Source organism: Antedon bifida, chromosome 2 (assembly GCF_963402885.1).
Source record: "Antedon bifida chromosome 2, ecAntBifi1.1, whole genome shotgun sequence".
In the NCBI taxonomy this organism is placed as follows: Eukaryota; Metazoa; Echinodermata; class Crinoidea; order Comatulida; family Antedonidae; genus Antedon; species Antedon bifida.
Genome location: NC_136227.1, coordinates 6,654,811 through 6,677,728, shown reverse-complemented (window position 1 = coordinate 6,677,728; position 22,918 = coordinate 6,654,811). Strand labels below are relative to the sequence as shown.

General features: G+C 32.3%; 2 protein-coding genes across 3 annotated transcripts; one reads left to right on the top strand and one right to left on the bottom strand.

Annotated features, from left to right (window-relative positions):
- Positions 1-74: 74 nt before the first annotated feature.
- On the bottom strand, positions 75-21,271 carry LOC144836032 (dnaJ homolog subfamily C member 16-like). Its single transcript, XM_078691205.1, has 11 exons — positions 20,963-21,271; positions 18,701-18,767; positions 10,867-11,122; positions 10,327-10,517; positions 9,936-10,214; positions 9,345-9,469; positions 4,638-4,818; positions 3,670-3,855; positions 3,240-3,325; positions 2,915-3,006; positions 75-2,076 (listed from the first exon to the last, which is right to left on the bottom strand). The coding sequence occupies exons 1-10, from the start codon at positions 21,172-21,174 to the stop codon at positions 2,934-2,936; spliced, it is 1,656 nt and encodes a 551-aa protein (XP_078547331.1). The 5' UTR covers positions 21,175-21,271; the 3' UTR covers positions 75-2,076; positions 2,915-2,933.
- On the top strand, positions 11,839-13,883 carry LOC144834967 (uncharacterized). Of its 2 annotated transcripts, none has more exons than XM_078689970.1 (4): positions 11,839-12,089; positions 12,688-12,847; positions 12,957-13,113; positions 13,221-13,883. In XM_078689970.1, the coding sequence occupies exons 2-4, from the start codon at positions 12,697-12,699 to the stop codon at positions 13,624-13,626; spliced, it is 714 nt and encodes a 237-aa protein (XP_078546096.1). In that variant the 5' UTR covers positions 11,839-12,089; positions 12,688-12,696; the 3' UTR covers positions 13,627-13,883. The 2 variants fall into 2 exon arrangements, with proteins under 2 accessions (XP_078546096.1, XP_078546095.1); XM_078689969.1 differs by having other exon boundaries at positions 13,218-13,883.
- Positions 21,272-22,918: the final 1,647 nt, after the last annotated feature.

The following is a 22,918-nucleotide window of genomic DNA, read 5'->3' as shown; positions in this document are numbered from 1 at the left end:
TAGGATCAGTATAACAGTCTGACATAAATGTACTCAAATATAGTAAAAAAAGCACTCTTAATGACATATGGGTGCAATGGAGTATTTATTGAGTATCATGTGACCTATAAACTACCAATCAAATGGCAAGAACCTACTCAGGTGTGTAATAATACATTATGGATCAAAAACATACATATACATACAATACAATACAAGTGTTAGTAATTTATGAAAAAAATTGTGGTAAGATGGGCTTAAGTATGTTGTTGCATGCAGTACATTTTACATTAAATGTACAATTACTACAAAACTTTTAGTTTATCTACATTATTATATTACTTACTGTACTTATATTACAATCTAAACCATTGCCCTGTACACTATTCACGTGTAAAAAACAAGGTGAAATCAGCTTTAGTGTCTTTGGCACTATATTTGGCATTATATACACAGTATATAAAAGCATTACAATATGAACTGCTAAATGGTAACATTTACCCGAAAAAGGAAAAAATAAAATTTAGAAATAGATAAATAAACTGTAATGTTAAAGCACTATATTTATACTATATTATATACAAATGTGAAATGAGAATAGTTACTTTTAATAAATAGATAAATTAAAATACTGTAGTGTTTAAGGCACTACTATATTAGTATCTATCTATCTATCTATAAAGAGAGAGAGAGAGGGTTTGTACATTTACTAAAAAAAAATTTATACTCTATTATATTAACTAAAACTTCTACCTTAAATAAATAGATACATTTATATCTAAAACTATATATATATTGCAGTCTTATAATTCAATTTAGTTCCTTCAAAATATATAATACATCATTATAGAAAGGAGGAGGGCAGACTGAGTTCATATTATCTAGAAGGTATAAGAACTACTGTACTGTAATACCGTATTTATTTATCATTTTTTGTCATAAAGTTTGATAGTGTAGAGAGAGCTTAAGACATTTTTAAAATGTAAGCAAAATAACCAAATACTAAATCAACAAAACTTCCATAACAACTTTCTATATTTTGTAGCATCACTTCGTTTTGTGAAAAAGTTTGTCTCAGCTCTGGAGTATTCACCTCAGGAGGTATTAAACTGTTTCAGTTATTTTTATTTGAATTTGCTTGCATGATTTATAACAAATTTGGCTACCGTTTGTTTGACATCGCTGCTTTTTTTGTACATAGTGCTTGTCTGGACTGGACTGCGGCGCTTGTCTTTTCAACTTCATAATCTTTTTTACTGCACCGCTTGTTTGACTGTGCCACTTGTAGCTTGTTCCGACTGTGCCGCTTTTTGCTTGATGTTTGACTGCTATTTAATTGGTGAACCATTTTATTTAATTTTTGTTATTATATTAACAGTACATTTAGATGCAAAGAAAAATATGATATATTAGATGATGATGTAATTTCAATAAAATTAGTTATCTCAATATTTGTTTGTCGTCATTATAAATAAATTTTCTTGATATTTTACAAAAATTTATTATCTTGATGTTTCACAAAATTGGTCATAAATAACTGCTGTTACATCATTGCAAAAAAGTACACAAATATTTATTAACTATAATAATAATGCATTACATATGGGTTAAACCCAGAAACAGAAACATACATACAATATCAACATCTTAATTAATCTAAGATAAAATATTTAGTAAGCTGGGCTTTAAAGTCTGATATAGTTTTTTATTATTAAATCCAATACCAGACATAAGTTATTCACATTAATGTATTCAATATTACTTTAAAAACAATTAGATATATATTTTTTGTCTTGTACGAGTTCATTTCACGTTTATTTAAATTCTCAGTTATGAATACATTATATATGTACATTTGTGATAATTAAAGTAAGTAGTTAAAATACAGGTAAATTTATATAAGATGATTGAATTCATTGACAAAATGGATAAAATGAAAAAAGAACAATGAAAAAGTTTGAAAGTTAGATATTTAGAATGATAGTATTGAATGATATATTTAATGAAAACCATATTAAGGTTAGAGTCCATACGCTGTGCACTTGCAATTGATTGTCTTGTGGTTGCCCTGTTGCATTTCTTCTCAGCTTTTACAATCTTTTTTCATACATGCATAAAATGGAATAAAATAAATATCAATCAATAAATAAACTGTACAGTATTCACTTACATCAAAACTTATCCATCCTAATATTTCTTAGATCATTACACTAACCCGTTTGACATGTTACAGAAATCACTTTATTTGATTACAATCTATACCAAACTCTGCAATTTATAGCAACATTATCGCAGTTCACCATCCCTTCCCTCATTGCATAGTATAAATGTTTGCATATCTACACTCTTGGTTTTATGGATGGGTAGACATTGTTTTGAGATCGAGTTTGGTGTACTTGCTCATTGTTATCTCTATTTAAAATCCGAATTTAAATCAAGAATTTGACATTTAATATTGAATTTTATTAAAATACAGTACAGTCAGGGAAAAAAAGTTTCCTACTTTCTATCAGATAATCTATATTGCTTTAAAAACTCTTGTAACAAATGACCACAGTGCTGATTTTGCCATTTTTCCTCTGAGTAAGCATGGTAAACTAGATTTACCATATGAATTGGCAATGCATGCTGATATAGATATAGGTTAGATACATACAGGTACTGTAGCCTACATGCTCAGACTTTCAACCAATTGTCAATTTCAAAATATTACTGAATTAAATACAATGCTGTATGGTATTCAATCATTAATTACAGGGAAATGTGCAGATTGTCAGAGTTGCTGTTTCTTTAAAAACCTATTCTGGAAAATATGTGTATCAGAAATACTATGCGATTTAAAGTGCTGTATTAAATATTCAATTATTTTCCTCAGAATTTGATTTCTCAGGTATTAAAGACCAAATGCAAGTTAAATTTAATGTTTACATCTTACCTTAGATACTAATCCTGTATCATCCATCCATAAATGCAACCAAACTACTACATATTAATATCAAAACTATGAGTACCAGTGAGGCTATCAACCTTGAAAATGTAAAAAAAAAATGTATATATATATATATGAGTCTCGGTTGGGGCGACTTTTTCTCATTCTCACAGATTTCCTCATCTCTATCATTTCAAATTACCGTATATTTCGGTGTATAAGTCGCACTTTTGACACGCAAATTTGACCTCAAAAATGTGGTTCTCCTGATCGTTTTCTTGAGCACTAACAGACAGAAAGATTTTGGGTAGATTCTGGTCTTTTCACTTACCATTTTCCATAAACTGCATTAGAATAAGAATTCAAATAAGAGATGAAAGAAGACCGAATTGATTTTATCCATAACATCAACCAATGCTGTCAAAGATAGAGAGCAGACACATAAAGCATGTTATCCAATATACAAATATATTCGCATGATTAAAATCTAATTGGTTACCCAATTTTTCGTGTCACAAAAAGTAGATGAGAATAGTATGAATTATAGTCAATGTTTTTAATTTGTCTAGTGGAAAACCGGCTTTAACAACCTTGGAAGATACATAAGTTACTTTTGAATCAAATTAAACAAGCAGGGAAATTCATAGCAACGAATATATGCATGCATTTTATGGTTGGATAATTATTTTAATGCATTTGTACTAAATGTACTAAAATTATCAAAACTGAAATATCTGCAAAAAAACAATTGAGATCAGTACCAATTCATTTTCATCTCTCAGCATCTCAAATGTTCTCGTTTTGCTTAATTCAACATTAAACTTAGATAAATCCAATAAATAATTTTGTAAGCGTTTTTCATTGTCTTCTTTGTCATCAAGTTTCCACCCTCCTGGCAGCCAATCAAACTTCAGCTTGTTAATTTTTTTCCTCCAAACTAAAGCAACCTAAATATAAAAGAATCAAAATGATTTTTTTAACCAAAGTATTGTTGTACAGGTAAGCCTGGCTTGATTGGTTTCCTATCAGGGACACATGTCTTGTGTCTTTCCAATCAGGGATTGGACACTGGATTGAGATAGAATGACCTGGCTTGACATGCTGTGAAAATCACAGCCACATCAGCAACGGCCTCTGGATGCAGAAGTGGGTGGGGCGACGGCACTCTAACTTTCTGTTTCAATGATTTTGAAGTAACCAATTAAAAGCTTGCCTTGAAATATTGATTTCATTGGGTCAAGTCAGATGCAAACTGTATAGCCAGAATCATTGTTAAACTATATTACAGCAAGCTGTTAGCTACAACTAGGTAGTGTGTAGAATGTAATAATAGTGTACTCATGTTAGAGAATGGTTAGCATTATTTTGCTGAACTATAGCCACAGACAAGTGGCAGGTGGGCTGCCAAAATAGGCCTAAAATGTGTTACTCTAGTTAAATTTGTTGATATGAGTGAAATTTATTTTATTCGTATTCTTTTCATAAGTAAAACACCAATTAGACCTTTAAGCACAGTATCAATTGAAAAACAGTGGTCTGATTTTATACGTTAATGAAAAAACTACAGGGCCAAAATAAACAACAACAAAATATAGGGCGCAGAAAATTTACTCATGCCACATGCAAAGGTCGGGCTTTGGCAACATAAACAATGAATCTTTTAGGCCTAACGACACATTTAATGAAATAAAATTAAAATAAGCATTTAGGAACACACTCAGTCACTTACAGGTAGAATCTCTTGTTCAAAATTTACACCAAATTTGTCTTTGAAAGCTGTTTGTGTCTCTTCATAAACATACATGAACTTTGTCCCCTGTGGGAATAAAGCTGTAGTCATGGCAACTTTTCCGAATGTTCTTAGAAACTCATCATGTTTTCCTTTCTGTGTGAACAGGATAACACAAATTCTATAAAAAAAAAATAATAATAATAAAATACATCAATTATGAAGTTTTAAGTATTTTATATAATTATTAATAATTGATGTGTTTTCTACCAAAATATGAAAACTAGAGATGAATAAAATCAAATTTTTATGCCATTTTGTAGTTATTATTATTATTATTATTATTATCACTTTTGCCATTGCCAAAGAAACACAAAATGATGATTTTGAAGTCAAAATAAAATGTTTGTTTTTCTGTTTTTGTTAATTGCTTTAAATTATGGGTTTTTTTTTTGTTTCGATGTAATAAGTTTACTCAAAGTGAATAACTAATATTATGCGACATTAAAATAGCAGGAATTCCACAAAAAAAAATTTTAATTATTTTTTTTTCAATTTTATACAAGCCAATTATTTTGCAGTTTTTTAATTTACTAAATAGTGGGGAACCTAATGTAATTCCGTGAGATTTTAATGCTCAAGTTGAGTTCTTGGCAGTTTTGAAATCCTTAGGACCAGCAGAATTCATTGCAACTGGGGGCCAATTTTTCCCGACCCTATTTTGGCCGCCATCTTGGATTTCAAAATGGCCCCCATTTTTTACTCAAAACTGATAGTAGCTCCTATTTTAAACCACGTACGAACATAATTTGTGTGATAAATCTTACAATATTATGATAAATCAGTCCAATGGTACAATTTATAATAATAGCATATGGCAGCCATATTGAATTTCAAGATGGCCGCCATTAAAAACGTATATTATGTATGCATTTTATAGTCAGGGTCCTTGTGTATTTCCGTAGGCTTTTAATGCCCAAAGTGAGATTTCACTTCTTTAATATGGTGCTAGGATACCAAAAATGCTAGGCAACAAATGTTCACGATCCCGTAACCATGGTAACAGCCCCAAGAACAAAATGACGCCCAATTGGCCCTATCTCCGTATCCCTTTGGTCTATCAACAAGATATTGGTATCAAAATACTCGGAGCGTATATATTTATATTCATTGTAATGGAACATTTTGACGAAATGTAATAGGAAATGCTATTTTTCTGCACTGTTGACCTTTGACCTTGACTTGCATTGTATCTAAAAAACGGCTGGTCATTGAAATTTTAAAATGGTCTCAAATTGCTGAGACCATACATATTTATATTTATTGTAATGCAACATTTTGTTAGAAAATGACCGGAAGTAAAGTTATTGACCTTTGACCTAATAAACATGAACTTGATGTATACAATAATCAGTAATTATTTGTGGTAGGTATTAAACAATGGGTTTATACATATTATTATCATTTTAATAGCTAATTTCTAATTCACATAATGAACCAGCTTGGCTTGATGTAGATGATCAAATAACAAAGACTTAAAAGAATGTACAGTAATTAATTTGAATGTAAAGAAAAAAAATCTGTATTTAAATAGTGCTCTTTTCCCGGATCAGGCTCTAGAAGAACAGAAGGAACACAGTTAAAATGGGTTGGTGGTCTTGTTGGCGGCATTACTCAAAATGAGGAAATCGAACTGGATTTCCCATCGAACTCACTCTTCAACACAAAACACACAAATCCTTCCAAGATTTTATCAAAATACATTCATAACAAAATCAACACTTTTTTTAACATTGTCTTAGTAATAATTTCAAATGAAGTCAAGAAATAGATCTTAAACAGAGATGATAAAAAAGAGTTGAAGCTTTTTTAAGTTTGTGAGCAAAGTCTGGTTGTGGAATCCTTGAAAAAAAATGAAACTAAACACATTTAGTAGCTTGAAAGGAACATAAAATGCTGTAAACATCAAAAACCTCTTGGTCACTTTTAATAATCTCACTCCTTAAATTGATTCCTTGGCTTTTGGCGATATAACTACAAAATGGCAGTCAATGTTAGCATTGGAAGATTACTTCTTATATCGAAACATCCAAGAAGCAACCCCAAGGAATGTCAATCAAGCAACTGAACCAAGCAATCAAATTATCATCTACGACCACGTAATAATGTATGGCCGGCAGCAGTTCAATGTATGAGAAACCTCAAGAAACCTTCAAGAAAAACAAGCATTAGAAATAAAATGGAAAGGTACACAAGTTTAAGAATCAACCACTCTCACTCCTTGACTGTCTTAATGGAAACGAGGATGCTGACACAATAAATGCATGGTATTTTTATTTCTTTATTCGAATTCACAAAATAACACAACATATAAAATACAAAGAATAAATTCAGGGTAACACAAAAAAGTAACCCAAAGGTCGAATTTATTTCCATTGTGGCCCTTAAGGATAAAAACACCATAAGAATAAACATTTACAATAAACTATAACACATGTAGTAACAATATAAATAGTAACAATATAAACAAAATTGATTGATTAATATTTATAAAATATATAAAAACTAAGTATGTGAATTAGAAATTAGATATTCAAATGATAATAATATGTATAAACCCTTTGTTTAATACCTACCACAAATAATTACCGATACATGCTCAAATAGATAAATGCTTATTGTATACATCAAAGTTCATGTTTATTAGGTCAAAGGTCAATAACTTTACTTTCATTTCATTTTCTAAATATTTCCTACTGCAAAATTTAAACCATCATTTTGTTTTATAAAGTAGAGGTCATTGTTTTTTTTAGTAATATTTTTAGAACCAACGGTACTTTTTCTTTAAAGTAATATATTTCATTTAAATACATTTCTCGAAGTAAAACAGTTAATCAAAAGCTAACCTTAACTAAATTGATTTTCTAAAACATCATATATACCAATATGGGCTAGTTAGTTATTAATTAATGCCAAAATAATAGAATTATTTAAATTCACCTATTGATAGAATAGAAAGTATTTACATAATGGTATGGATCTAGATACACAAGCATAATAGAAAAGCGCATTTCAAAGAATTACTGGTAATGAATCTATTCATTGTATATAATGTTTAATCTTAGATAAATTAAAATATTAGACGCTCCATTTATTTACTGTCTGTAATTCGTCTAAACAAATATTTAATTCAGAATAATATAGAATAGTACAATACATCATGATGACTTTTGAAATATTACTATCATTTAATACACACGTTCGCGCCAAACATATAGTGGGGAACCTAATGTAATTCCGTGAGATTTTAATGCTCAAGTTGAGTTCTTGGCAGTTTTGAAATCCTTAAGACCAGCAGAATTCATTGCAACTGGGGGCCAATTTTTCCCGACCCTATTTTGGCCGCCATCTTGGATTTCAAAATGGCCCCCATTTTTTACTCAAAACTGATAGTAGCTCCTATTTTAAACCATGTTTAAAAAAAATACAAAGAATAAATTCAGGGTAACACAAAAAAGTAACCCAAAGGTCGAACTTATTTCCATTGTGGCCCTTAAGGATAAAAACACCATAAGAATAAACATTTACAATAAACTATAACACGTGTAGTAACAATATAAATAGTAACAATATAAATAAAATTGATTGATTAATATTTATAAAATATATAAAAACTAAGTATGTGAATTAGAAATTAGATATTCAAATGATAATAATATGTATAAACCCTTTGTTTAATACCTACCACAAATAATTACCGATACATGCTCAAATAGATAAATGCTTATTGTATACATCAAAGTTCATGTTTATTAGGTCAAAGGTCAATAACTTTACTTCCGGTCATTTTCTAACAAAATGTTGCATTACAATAAATATAAATATGTATGGTCTCAGCAATTTGAGACCATTTTTAAATTTCAATGACCAGCCGTTTTTTAGATACAATGCAAGTCAAGGTCAAAGGTCAATAGTGCAGAAAAATTGCTTTTCCTATTACATTTCGTCAAAATGTACCATTACAATTAATATAAATATATACGCTCCGAGTATTTTGATACCAATATCTTGTTGATAGACCAAAGGGATATGGAGATAGAGCCAATTGGGCGCCATTTTGTTCTTGGGACTGTTACCATGGTTACGGGATCGTGAACATTTGTTGCCTAGTATTTTTGGTATCCTAGCACCATATTAAAGAAGTGAAATCTCACTTTGGGCATTAAAATCCTACGGAAATACACGAGGACCCTGACTATAAAATGCATACATTATATACGTTTTTAATGGCGGCCATCTTGAAATTCAATATGGCTGCCATATGCTATTATTATAAATTGTACCATTGGACTGATTTATCATAATATTGTAAGATTTATCACACAAATTATGTTCGTACGTGGTTTAAAATAGGAGCTACTATCAGTTTTGAGTAAAAAATGGGGGCCATTTTGAAATCCAAGATGGCGGCCAAAATAGGGTCGGGAAAAATTGGCCCCCAGTTGCAATGAATTCTGCTAGTCCTAAGAATTCCAAAACTGCCAAGAACTCAACTTGAGCATTAAAATCTCACGGAACTGATTTTTGGAACATTAGGTTCCCCACTAAAAGGAGGAGTCATGTATATGATGTAAATTACTCAAGTGCAGTAATATGCTGTAACATCTTTCCCATCAATTCAATAACAAACAAATTATCAACACTTACCTGCCAGTTTTCTTGGTTGACGAGACAGGGCAAAGGTCATCAAACACTTGTTGTGATGTGAGTCGTGGAGCGTATAGATACATATTCTTGATAATAATTTCATGCATTCGCTGTAACATTGTAGACTAAAAGGAATTAAAAAATCAATAGAATTTAGAAATAAATAGAAATTTACCTTTATTGATCCTTTTGGAAAATTCATTGTTCGTATAAAAATATAAATATATAGATAAAGATATATCATGTGTGATGGAAATTATGTGTTTAATAATTATGGCTTCATGATTAGAATTTCTCAGGAGTCCTCGCATTAATTAATTTCGATTATGGCTTTGTTTAAGATTATCTAAAGGCTATACAGTACTTAAATTGTTAGTTAATTTATAAAAATATAAAAATTCCCTCAAATTAATTATACCTCTAATTATAGACTAAAATTAAGGAACCATCCTATTAAAGACCACTTCATCAGAGACTAGGCCATTCAGAATCTGCTATTTAAGAACCAACAACAAAAGATACAGTACTTTAAAATATACTCAAACATCCTCCAAATAAAAAATCCCAACAACAAGTTAAAAAAAGCATTACTGATAAAGAGTCCCTCAAATGACTCAATTCTAAACGAGCCGTATCTTGTTCAGTATCTTCCTTAAACACCATGAGGCATGTACTATTCACTTCATAGTCTCTTCGCATGGTGTTTACTTGACTCTTGAAGCTGGCAAAGCCAAACGCCATTTTATCTCTGAATTTATACGCTGTTGTTGAGTAGAGAAGTGACGGGGAAGCTTTACGCGAGAAGAGTAACGCCCGAGGGCGGTTGTCGGAATATCCAGCTAGGAAGTTTTTATAGTTGTCATCGTCAACCTGAAAAAAAGTTAATTTTTAAATAGATAATGTCTTGGTCATTAATTGTTCCTTGATATTTCAGGTTCTGTATATTTTTTCACCATTAAACACTAAACCAGGGAAGAAATACCTTCTCAATGTTTGTAGTGGGAAATATACTAATGGCAAACGCCTTTAGGCTGTCAATGTTGATAACGGTCTGCGATCCAAAGTAGTAAATCGTTTCATCAAGAACACCAACAATCGAAGGAATTTTATTGACACCAAGAATGAGCACTAACTGCCGGTCAAGATCAACATGGACGGTAGCAATACCAATACCTATGCAAAATTATTGTATTAATATAATTATCAATTGTATGTTTCAGTTTTATTTCACACAACATATTACAATTTATATATACATTTGTACTTATAAATAATAATAATACATTTGCTTGTGTGTGGATATTACATATTTGATCATAGGGCCCAGCAAATTATAATGCAAAAGATAGGACACTTTTAGTTTAAGTTGGGCACTAACAAAAAATTACCATTTATAATAGGGTGAATGCACCAGCTTTGTAAATACAAATCTAAGTTTAGATTTAGATAACAATAGACCACAAATAAAAAGTAAAATAATGATAAACATATTGTAAAATAGTAGCACAGAAATATAACTTACCAGCCTTCTCCAATTTCTTTACATTACTCTCCCAAATTCTTTCTTCTTCATGATGTAGAAAATCACGTTCTGTGACCAGCAGCAGAAACGCTTTTTTACGACTCACAGGTAGGATAAGGTCATAGTAAATGTCGTAAGTTACAAACAGTGAGGTCCTTTCTTTAAAAGTAAAGTTATCATTTGCTTGGAATGTGTTGTGGTTTTGCGCCTTCTGGCGGTCATCATATTGTCGTCGCTTTCCTTCATTTGAAAGAATCTATAAGGCACCAAAAACAGTAAGGTTTGGCACAGAACTTTTGTAACAAACAATTATAAAGCACAAACAATTACCATAACACCAATTGTGTTTAAAAAAAAGAATCTTTCTTAGAAATACAAATTCTACTACTATTTATAGTGCAATACATCAATAATTATCTGAATTTAATTAATTAATTAACAGCCATTTCATCAGTTTATAATTTACCATTCAATTAACCTCCTCATACCCGAGGACTCCTTCTGAAACAAGCTCTTGAGCTTAAAGGGTTAAGGGGCATTCACACCTGCTCCGTTTCGCGGAACGGAAGACGGCGCCGTTTTGTTAGAAAATCGAAAAGCGTTAAAACAATAGCAGCGTTTACACCAAATCCGTTCCGTGAAAAATGAACGGCCGGTGAAAAACAACGGAACGGACAGATCGCTCTTGATTTGATCGAGATGGAACGGAACGGAACACGGTCTACATTTGACCAATCATAGCCCGTGTTTATATGTCAAAGGTCATGAAGAGCTGAGCTGCTGGCTGCTGGCTGCTGCATGCTCGGGACACAATCATCGTGTGTCCTACTTGCGCGGGGAAATGGAGGAAAGTGATTTTTTGTATTAAATTTTGAATTTACGGAGTTGAACCCTTATTATGCTGTGTGTTATTATTAAGAATCATCAAATTAATTATCACAGTTTAAAGATAAGTATCATTACATTGTTTATTTTCTATCGAATAAGCATAAAACAGTGAATTCATTTCTATCGTCTGTTTAGGCCATAAAATTGACGTGATACTCCCGCCCAGTAGTGTCTCCATGGAGGTGTACGTTGAGTCCTATTCCGCGTGCCCTCTCGCCGTAGGACGAGACGCGGTAGGCTTAGCATAGCAACCCTTTCCATACTAGCCTAGGCCTATAACACCAATACTATAGCCTAAGATCGTCATCGTAGTCTAGCTCTAGTCTGCATCATAGGTTTGTAGTAATTATCAGAGGCCCTCTACTTACTAGGCCTAGTACTAGTAGGGCCTAGGCCTATTCTATTATTATTAATACTGTTTGTAGGGCGCCTAGGCCTCTACTAGTAGGCCTAGCCTAGTAGGCTAAACTTACTAGCCTAGATGTACCTAGGACTATTTAGACTTGGCCTACTACTACTCTACGCCTAGGTTGTAGTATATAATCTAATCTAATAGGGCCTAGTAATAATCTAAACCTGCCTAGGCCTAGTAGTAGTAGCCTATATAGATAGGTCTACCATATAGTAATACAAATAAGGGCTATGCACAGGCCTACCTAACTACTAACTAAGGGTTATAATATTATTATTACAGTAGCCTAGCTAAGCCTAGATCAATTCCAGTTTCAGGAAAGAACATATCGCCTAGCCTAGCCCTAGAGTTAATAAATTAGTATGTTAGTCTAGGGTACTTTGGGCCTATTAATCTATTATAATAATAATCTATATAAATTAGAGGCTGAAATAATTACAGTATGTGGAAATTAAAATAGATATTTATGAATAACTAATTGATATTTTCTTTTTTTTTTCTGCTTGTCTTGTGTGTGACAGAATCACATCATGAATTCTGACTATGACAATCAAATTGAAAGGCTCTTGTTGCTAGTGGAGAAAAATTCAGTCTTGTACGACAAGAAAGATTCAGACTATAAAAATGATAAGAAAAAGATTGATATTTGGCAGGCTATTGGAAAGCAAGTTGGACTTGAATGTGAGTATTTTATTTAATACCTACATAACAACAAATTGAAACAGTCTCTACTGTTTTAAACTGTGTTAATGCATTCATACCTAACCTAAATCTAACTTAATATTCACAGATCCAATGGTAAAGACCAAATTTGAGAGTATAAGGGATTCATTCAAAAAATGGAAAGATTCCCACATCGCGAAAAGTGGACAGGAATTCAAAGCGAAGAAAAAATACAAGTGGGCAGATCACCTAGGATTTCTGCAAGTCCATATATCGCACCGGGAGTAAGTTCAGATTTTAATGTTTGTGTTTTTTTTAGTTACGTGGGGTTATAAATGTTGTTGCTATTATTTTTACTGTAATTAATCTTAACCAACTTTACTTACAGAAGTTTTAGTAACATTACTAAACATACAGATATTCCAGTGTCAACTGACTTTGAAGGCCCAGTAGCTGAAGCTACAGTAGCTGAAGCTTCAGTAGCTGAAGCTTCAGTAGCTGAAGCTCCAGTAGCTGAAGCTTCAGTAGCTGAAGCTTCTGCAGATGCCAAAGCTACATTAAAATCGAGTTGCAATAAAAGAAAAAAAGAGGAAGAAATCGCAGAACATTTAGTGGAATATTTCCAATCAAAGAAGGCCAGAGATGAGCAAAAAGAAGCCGATGACCTTACTTTGTTTTTTAGATCACACCTGGCAACGGTTAGAAGGTTTCCAAAATTAAAGCAAATCGAGGTCAAGAGAAAAATGAATGAACTAATTTTAGAAATTGAGGAAGAAATTGCAATTAATGAAGAATAAGTATACCATGGTGAATTCCTGTCCGCTTTTCAGGATTTGCGAATCTTTCCATTTCTTAAATGAATCTCTAATACTTTCAAATTTGGTCTTTACCATTGGATCTGTGAATATTAAGTTAGATTAATTTAAATTAATATTTTGCTATGTATAAGTATTAAGATGTATTGTCCCCCTGAAAAAAAATTCTTACCATTTTTGTTGTTGCCATTTAAATGTTTATTATTTGTTATCCACTTTATATACAAAACTGGATCGAAAAAAAGAAATGAAAAAAACTGTAATTTAAAGCAAACAATAGTCAAATTGGCTGGGTTTTGGGTTGAATTTATCCATTTATATTGTCAATTTATAGTGAACATATTTATTTTTCTATGGAAGAGATTTACTCTATTAAAACTACAAAATATCCTTTTTTAAAGTCTGATTTAATTAATCATCATTTTTCATGTTTTTGGGAGACAATACATCTTTAATACCTACATATGTATTTATTGCAAGAGAAGAAACATTAAAATTAACAAAAACAATGTAATAAGTAATTTAAAAACAATTTAACAAATGGGGCATTCAATGCCAAGATGTAAATTAGTAATATATTGTTTGACAGTTTGATTGGAAAAATCAAATGTTGACATAAAGCTTGCAGTACACCATATGTATTTGGTTCTGAAAAGAACTGTTGAGTTTCTTGACGTTTCGATCAATATATTTTGATCCTCATGACGATCAAAGTATATTGATCGAAACGCTGATATACGTGATGTACCACAAACTTTATGTCTTTTATGAGGTAATTAAAAAAAATTATAATATTCAGTTGACGTAATTAATACAAATTTAAAAATTTGTTATGTGAATATAATATTTCACAAAAGATTATTATATTTATAGAGTTGGTATTGAATGACCTGAATGTCTAATTAAATGTGAATTGTATTTAATAGCTATAATTATATTAAACTACAGTACTTGAACTTATCCAATCTTTAATTTGTTTATTTTGAAAATTATTTTGACGGTGAATGCATTGATTAGCAACATTACTAGATGCAGGCGTGCCCAAAGCAAGCTTGTCTCTGCCACGGCACTTGACCATTTGGTGAATTGAAGTAGTCTTTGAAAGCATCACGAATTCCCATCGCGTCTACCCCTGCATGATTGCCTATTTGGCGTAGTGGCTGCATTCCTTCGTATTGACTAAGGTCAACGTCTTCGGTAGGAGGAAGTCGTCCACTCCTGTCGGAAGTTTTTTTTATGTAGTTATGGAGTACGCAGGTTGCCTTAATGATCTTGTCCACGTTCTTTGGATGCATGTTGATTACACGAAAATAAATTCGGTATTTCGCGGCCAGCTGTCCAAATACGTTTTCAGAGATTCTTCTGCCCCTCGACAGTCTGTAGTTAAAAAGTCGCTTTTCGTCGGTCAGTTCCTTTCCAGGATATGGCCTCATAATGTTAGTTTTCAATGGGAAGGCTTCATCACCTAAGATGACATGTGGCATTGGCCCAAGCTCTGGGGAACCGGGTAAATTGACATCTTCTGGTACTTCCAAGGTTTTGTTTGTAATAGCTCGGTTTAGGTCGGATCTAGCGAAAATTCCGCCATCGCTGTTTGACCCGTAGTTCCCGACATCAATAAAAGAAAAACAGTAGTCAGCATCGACCAGTGCTAGTAGCACAACTGAGTGTGTCGACTTATAGTTATAAAACAATGATCCCGATCTATCTGGAGCTACAATCTGTACATGTTTGCCGTCTATTGCTCCAATGCAATTTGGGAAATTCCATTTCGAATTAAACTTTTCCGCGATTTGCTTCCAATCGCTACGTGATGGAATAGCCATGTAGGTGTTTTTTAAATTATCCCAAATCGCCTGGCAGACTTCTGGAATAATTTTACATATAGTCAACTTCCCAACACGATATGCAAAATACATCGTCGGATATGAATCACCCGTAGCAAGATACCTAAAACAAGACACAAAAACAAGTTTCAAAATTACTCCAATGTCTTTGTAAACGGCAGTTAGGCTATTTAGTATTACTAATTTGGCCTATAAAATATTATTTCAAAAAGCCTCATTTACGATGTAAAAATCTCTTCGTAAGACGTTCTACTAAGTTCATGCGTATTCATGAACTTTGGTGGAGTTAAATACAAAAACTGTATTATATTAAATTATTTAATAATAATTATTTTGGTGAAAATGATAGTCCCTAATGCCCGTAATTGCCTATAATCATATACAAGACCTACTACTATACAATGGCCTATTTAAGTTTGGTGACAACTAAGTAGACGAATATAATTTTAATTAATAAACCTCGGCGCATTACCGTACCTTAAACAGATGGATAAACGTTCTTCCGCGGAGATACTCTCTCTGAATCTTGTGTCCCGTTTTGTAATATCATCTTTAATTAAACTGACAAGATGACCGTATTGATGAGGCGTCATTCTAAAATAATTGAAGAATTCGTCTTCATTGGTCGCCAGATTACGTTTTACCAACGTTTCAAATTGACCAAATTGCTTTCTTTCTGAACAGACCTCCTTCACCCATTTTCTTTTCCTACTTTTGGCTAAAATTATAGCGGAAAGAATAATTTCGTCCTCACTATCATCTGATGACCATCCAGAAACGGCTGCCATTTTAACGTTTGCCCGTTGTCACGGAATACGTCACAAAACGGAACAGGTGTGAATGTTTAAAACGGAACGGTGAACGGGCGCGTCACGTTGAAAGAAACGGCGCCGTCTTCCGTTCCGCGAAACGGAGCAGGTGGGAATGCCCCTTTATCCTCTGCTATTCCATATATTGTAACTTATTTTTATTGTATTATTGTTGTACAAATTGTTTGATCTGTCTACTTTTTTATATGGATGGCAATAAATATTACAATTACAATACTCCTTAGTAACATAAATTAATTATTGCATGAACATTTTAAAACAAATGATATTCATATAACTAAAAATGATGTAGAATCAATTTAAGATTAGTCAGGAACATTAAATAATATAAAACAAACTGCGAAACAAGTGAGGCAATATAACCCATTATGATATAATTAAAATTTAGTATACTATATACTATAAAAACAATAAGCCAACTAGATAAAGGGAAGATAAGTGAATAACAATTATAGGATAGGAACATACATAATGGGATGGAGAACAATTTTGGGGAGAAGAATTTTGACTATGAAAGATTTCTTTTTAATTGTAAGGATTATTGTAATTCTTATTCAAACACAAAAGGGAACTAAATCTCTATGGCATTAGAGTCATGTTCCCATCTTACCCATTAAGATAATACTGTATAATCTAAAAATATCATTCATAAACACAAACTTGCACATTAATGAAGAACAATGCTCATGACATTTTAGTTCATTTTAAGTTTAACCATGGAGGTATTACCTCCATGGTTTAGCCAATAATGTGGGAAAATTATCTATTAAAATCTATCTATTTAAATCCTGTTGAGTTACATGAGGTTGCTGGTCTCCCTTCACTTGTGACAAGGAGGAACCAACCTCTTACTTTCACTTGTTGTTACAAGTCTAGCTTAACTGCTGTCTCATCGTCTCTTAGTATTACAGTATATGAAATTGGGTACACAATACTGAATAAAGACGTAAATCGACCCACTGTTGTCAGAATGATAAAAAAATCTAGTTAATTTAATTTTAATAATTTAATAATATACTGAATACAACATATGCTTAATAGACAGTAATCAAAAAGTAAATAATGTATTTTAATAATTTTATGATAGTGTATAGTACAGTTCTTTATTTTGATGTTTTATATGTTTATGTCTCACGATGTTATGTAAATATTGTGGTTTTAGCCTTTGGACTATTTTTATGATGAGTATTGACTAAATATACTGATATACAGTACATACATATTAATGCAGTAAACATTGTAGACATGATCACTAAATCAAATCAAACTAATTTTACTTCTTTCGTCTAATGTGCAATAGGTATTTTAAACATTTTATTGGTTGTTGCTTGATTTTCCCCTTATGTTTTGTATGACTATTTCGTGTTTGAATGCTTTTTGTATAATTTTTATTAATAATATAATGTATTGATATTTTTTGCAGGGTTGCCTCTTATGTTTTAGTTTTTGTGTACTTCATACAGTATTTTTTACCTCCGCCAAGGAGGTACTGTATATGTAATCGATCGCGTCCGTCTGTCCGTCTGTCTGTTAGCAGGATTACTCAAAAAATATTTACAATATCTTTACCAAAATGAATATACAGATAGATATGTGGTCAAGGACCATTCCATTAAATTTTGGGACCATTTGGGACCATGGCCGGCAAGCAGTCTTAAAGTAACAAGTGTACTGAAATTGCATTTTCTCGAGAACTACTTGTCTAAAAAACTTCATTTTTGTACAAGAGGCAAGGGTTAGAATTTGTGATTCGTAATTTTAAAACATAATTTGATTTAATGTACACGTTTGTTGATGCGAGTAATTTAAAAAACCTATTTCTTTTCAAATTCACTCGTTTGATTTTCGCGTTGCTGTTCTATTGTTAGTCAACTGAAGCTATTGTTAATTGAAAGGCTTGTTACATAACCATTACACCAAACTCGCATACACATGCTTGTAGTGAAATTAGCCTAAATCACAAACAGCATTAAGACACACACAAATATATTTTTTCCCGGAGAAATCTTATGTAGGAGAATTTTACAGTAGGCGGAGGTATGCACTCTCGGAGTGGCTTTCTACAGTAGTTGTAAATGCAACACTTTCAGCTTCTGCTGCTTTTTCTATATATGTTTTTTATACCGAAATGAAAAAAACAGAACATCATAACAGATTTGATTACAGTTGGATTTTTACATCCGGTGTATTTGCCTCTTTCAATTTATTTATATACATTTTGTATTTGCACAATTTCACCAAATTCTTCTTCTACATTATGACAACTATTGAAATAAATATTTACATGCCCTTGAACAAATTTTGCTATGAATTGTCTATGGGGGGTCTCCAACATAAAGGATCCAAATATATAACATATTGTCAATTGGAATAGCATACCTCATAGGCATTGTTTACTGCAACAAATCTTCTACGTGAATCAGGATCGTCATTTTTATCTGGATGCCTAAAAGAAAACAGTTATTTAGTTTATTTATACCAATCTCCTCACTGGTACAGTAGTGGCTGCTTCCAACTATGGGTAATATTAATATTAATAATTAAATTAACATCTGTTTTGTTTAGAATTTAGTTAGACATCATTAAATACAGCAGAACATAGGGACATCCTATTTAGGGGTCACCCCCAAAGGAAACTTTCCAATCAAACAAATGGCAGGGGTCTTTTAGTACCCATCTACCGCGCTACCGCTATCTCGACGTTTTCTACAGCATTTTGATTTTTCCACCGCATTTTCAAATTTCCTCATATTTTTGGCCAAATTGATTATGCACCACCTAAGCCCAGGCTCAGCCCAGGTCAACAATAGTCAATAACCAGACCAAAGTGAGGCAGGATGTTGAAACAATGTCTATTCATTAAGGCTTCGTGGTCTATTATTGTATTTTTATTTGTATGCACTGCCTTTGTTAAACCGTAACAATAATACTGTAAACACATTTTGGCAAATTGAATGTGGTTCACGACAAAATCTCCTGCGAATGGACTTTCCCAAGTTGGGACCTCTGAAATGGGCAATATCACTAAGAGAAGGGGAAAAAAGATCCATTTATCATGTTTTTGTTAGATAGGGCTAACAAACTCATCCAACATGTGATGAGTAATTTACCAATCAAATTGGAAGAATATAATCAGGTGCGTTATAATAGGTAAATTAATATTAGTATACAAATAATGAATGTTTATAAGTTGATAAGTTTGTTTATTTTGCTAACAACATTGTACTTCCATGGTTCATGTATGAATGTTTATGTAGGCCTATTGTATAGGCCTACATACATTTTTATTTTCAATTTATTGTATAAGATGTGTACCTTTTGAAAATCATTTAATTTATTTGTACATTTAAATGTCAGAAATTAGTTTAATTATATTATAATTAGTAGTAATAATTTGTATTTTCAAATAAAATTTGAAAACCAGTAGTAATATATTTTTTTATTAGGAAAGGTTGAAAAGGTGAGTAAAAACAAAAATTCTTTAAAAAGTAATTAGGAAATTGAATTGAACCCACAACCATTTGATCCCTAGCCACAATGCTATGCCACTACGCCAAGCAGCCGCAATGATTGTTGGAATGACGCTTTAAAAATGATTGATTGATATGTAGGTTTACAATATCGGTTGTGCTTGACAACGGTAGCATATCATTTTAATTAAAATGCGGAAATTGATTTTATAAGGACCAAATTAAAATGATATGCTACCGTTGTTAAGCACAACCGATATTGTAAACCTACAAATCAATCAATCATTTTTAAAGCGTCATTCCAACAATCATTGCTCATAGCGCTGTCAAAATCAGAATTTAGTTTTAGAAATACAGTACTACTACTAAATAAAAAATATTAATAATTATAAAATATAATAAATAGAATAGGTTTAGGTAGTTTGGACTCTAGACTACCTAGGGCCTACTTACTACTGGTCAGTAGCTATATATGCTAGTCTACACAGTGACAAAGGAAAAGTTTGGAAAATCAAGGTTTCCAGTTTGCTAGTGTAGACTAAACTGTGGCAGAACAACTTTATAATTTAGATCTTGTGCTTATGGCAGTTTGATTATAATTATAATTATAACCATTTTCACATCACAAATGTATGTAGGCCTATGTGCTGCGATGATGCATGTTAGACAGGGAATTTCTGATCAGTGAAAACATGTAATTGTAACATAATATTAATAGTCGTAGAGGAAACCACTGCTGCCAGTATAGAGATGTGTATTTCGATGTGAGACAGAAACTGACTGTACTATTGGTCACTATAGATACTATTTAGTATTGTATCTAAATTTTAATTATGCCTATTTTTCTCCCTAAAATATATTTCTTTTCTTTTTCATTTCTTTATTGCAAGTGAAATTTCCAGTGACGTAGCGGACCATATTTTCAGCTGCAATCCATGGGACTATGTCTATGGTCTTGGACTACTACTAGACCTACATAGTTATGCCTATTAGTATTCGATAGCCTCTCTCTAGTTCTAGGGCGACCTGACCTACTCTACTAGGCCTAGCTACTCTAATTTCTGGCACTTCCAAATCTGCCCAGATAGTTTTCACAATAATATTCATCAAAAACACCAACCATCCCTACCAACAAATAGCTATAATTTTGCAGCTTGAGTAAAATACTTACAATTCTAGAGCAAGTTTTTTGTATGCAAGTTTAATCTCTTTTAGACTAGCAGTCCGGCGAACGCCCAGAACATCATAATGATCTGGTTCTGCCGCGTCAATAATAATGGAGCTGCTTCCGCGTTTGTCGGTTCCAAATTGAAGGCCTACAAATAGAACTTGATATAACGCTAAATGAAGAAAACATAAACTATAAATCCTAGGCCTAGCCATATTTCATGATTAGCAGTTAACTGTAAACTTAAAAAAGACGATAAGAACGCTTCCGCATCTGAAGCCGTTACAACCTAAATCGTTTTCAACCCGTCTAGACACGTACGTCTCCGGGCCAACTCGACCATTAACTTTTACCACCACGTGCCTTTTGTCATGCAAATAATCGTTGTGAATAATTTATTAGCTTTAACTTTTGTAGAGCTCTAGAGGGCGACAGACCAGTTTTGAACAATTATAATGTTCGAATCCTGAATCCAGCAGGGTGCTTCTATTGAATAATTTCAGAAATAATGATTTATTATCAATTATTTTAGTTTAATAATCAAATACTTTAAACATGTTGTGTAACGTAAAATATAGTTTGAAATGCTCTGTTTAATCATATCGGGTATTATTAAATAAATAGTCAATTCGCAATCAAACAATCAAGTTTTATTTAAAAGTCCGTGGCCTAGGCCTACTGATATGTACAGAACAAAATTATAATCTTTAAACTCATACTCACAGTGACCCACATACCCCAGCATTAGAGTAAACAACATTTCTAGTTTCCCAGAACCTTCGTCGTACCATCTATCTCCATGATACACGTGTTCCATGTGTTTTTTGTGATTCAAATTTTATCTTTTTATATAAAAGAATATAGAGGGCGACATATAGGTTTTTTAACTTATCAGAGCCAATTGCTTTCTATTTTCACGGTAGTAGTATAAGCCTGTCAAGACAAATGTGGTCCGGGGCCAAAATCGGTCCGGTCGGACCAGTTTTGGCTCTAAATTTGTGGCCAACGGCAGCCCACCACTGCCAAAATCGGTCGATTTTAATTGAATTACTAGGCCTATGGTAATGTTTTAAGTTGTTTATGGCTAGAAAAATATCCATGATACATATAAGTAAGTTATCTTGTCGGATAAATACTATAAAATAAACAAATGTATTCACAGGTGTTCAGCCAGATTTCAGCCTGCCACACTCACAGAAAAGACATTTGCCAGCTAGATTTTAGACAGATACATTTTACACACTCAATGTTGTGATCTTAGGCCTAGCAAATCAAGGCAATATCTTTTTCAAAACAACCGAATATCAAGTACAATTTTCGCGCCGCGCCTTTAGCCAGCTATAATCAGGCGGAAGCTATAGTTCTAGAGGCTGACATTTTCTTAATTTTGTAAACTCGGCCGGGTCATGCTTAAATTACAAACCTCAAGGCACGTCTGGGAGAAGAGAGTAAAACATATTTCTCTTATAAAAAGAGAAAAGAAACGTTTAATTTTAACAAAAAACCATTGTCCGACAGACAATTGAAGTATTTTTTGCTTTAAATTACATTTTTTTCAAGTAAATATTCTTTTTTTTCGATCCATCTTTTGGATAACTATTATGTGACATTAAAATGGCACATTCAAAAGCAAATTTGAAAAAAAAGTTTAGGGAGATAATATATCTTTAAAACTGTCAACCACAAGCGAGCAGCATTTTTGTAAGAAATATTTCTTGTTTTACTTTACTGTATTTACAGTATAACATGATTTATTACATAACAAATTAAAAAGCTCAAATATCAAAAAGTATTGTTACAGTACCTGTTTAGGTGTATACGATGGCATCATTGAAATGGACTCTCACACAGGTCAACATTTTCAATACCTTTATCCAATATTTTTATCTTAGTTTACAGTATACAGTACTTCATATTCAAATGAATGATGAGCGTAGAGCCGCAAATCGCAAACTTCCT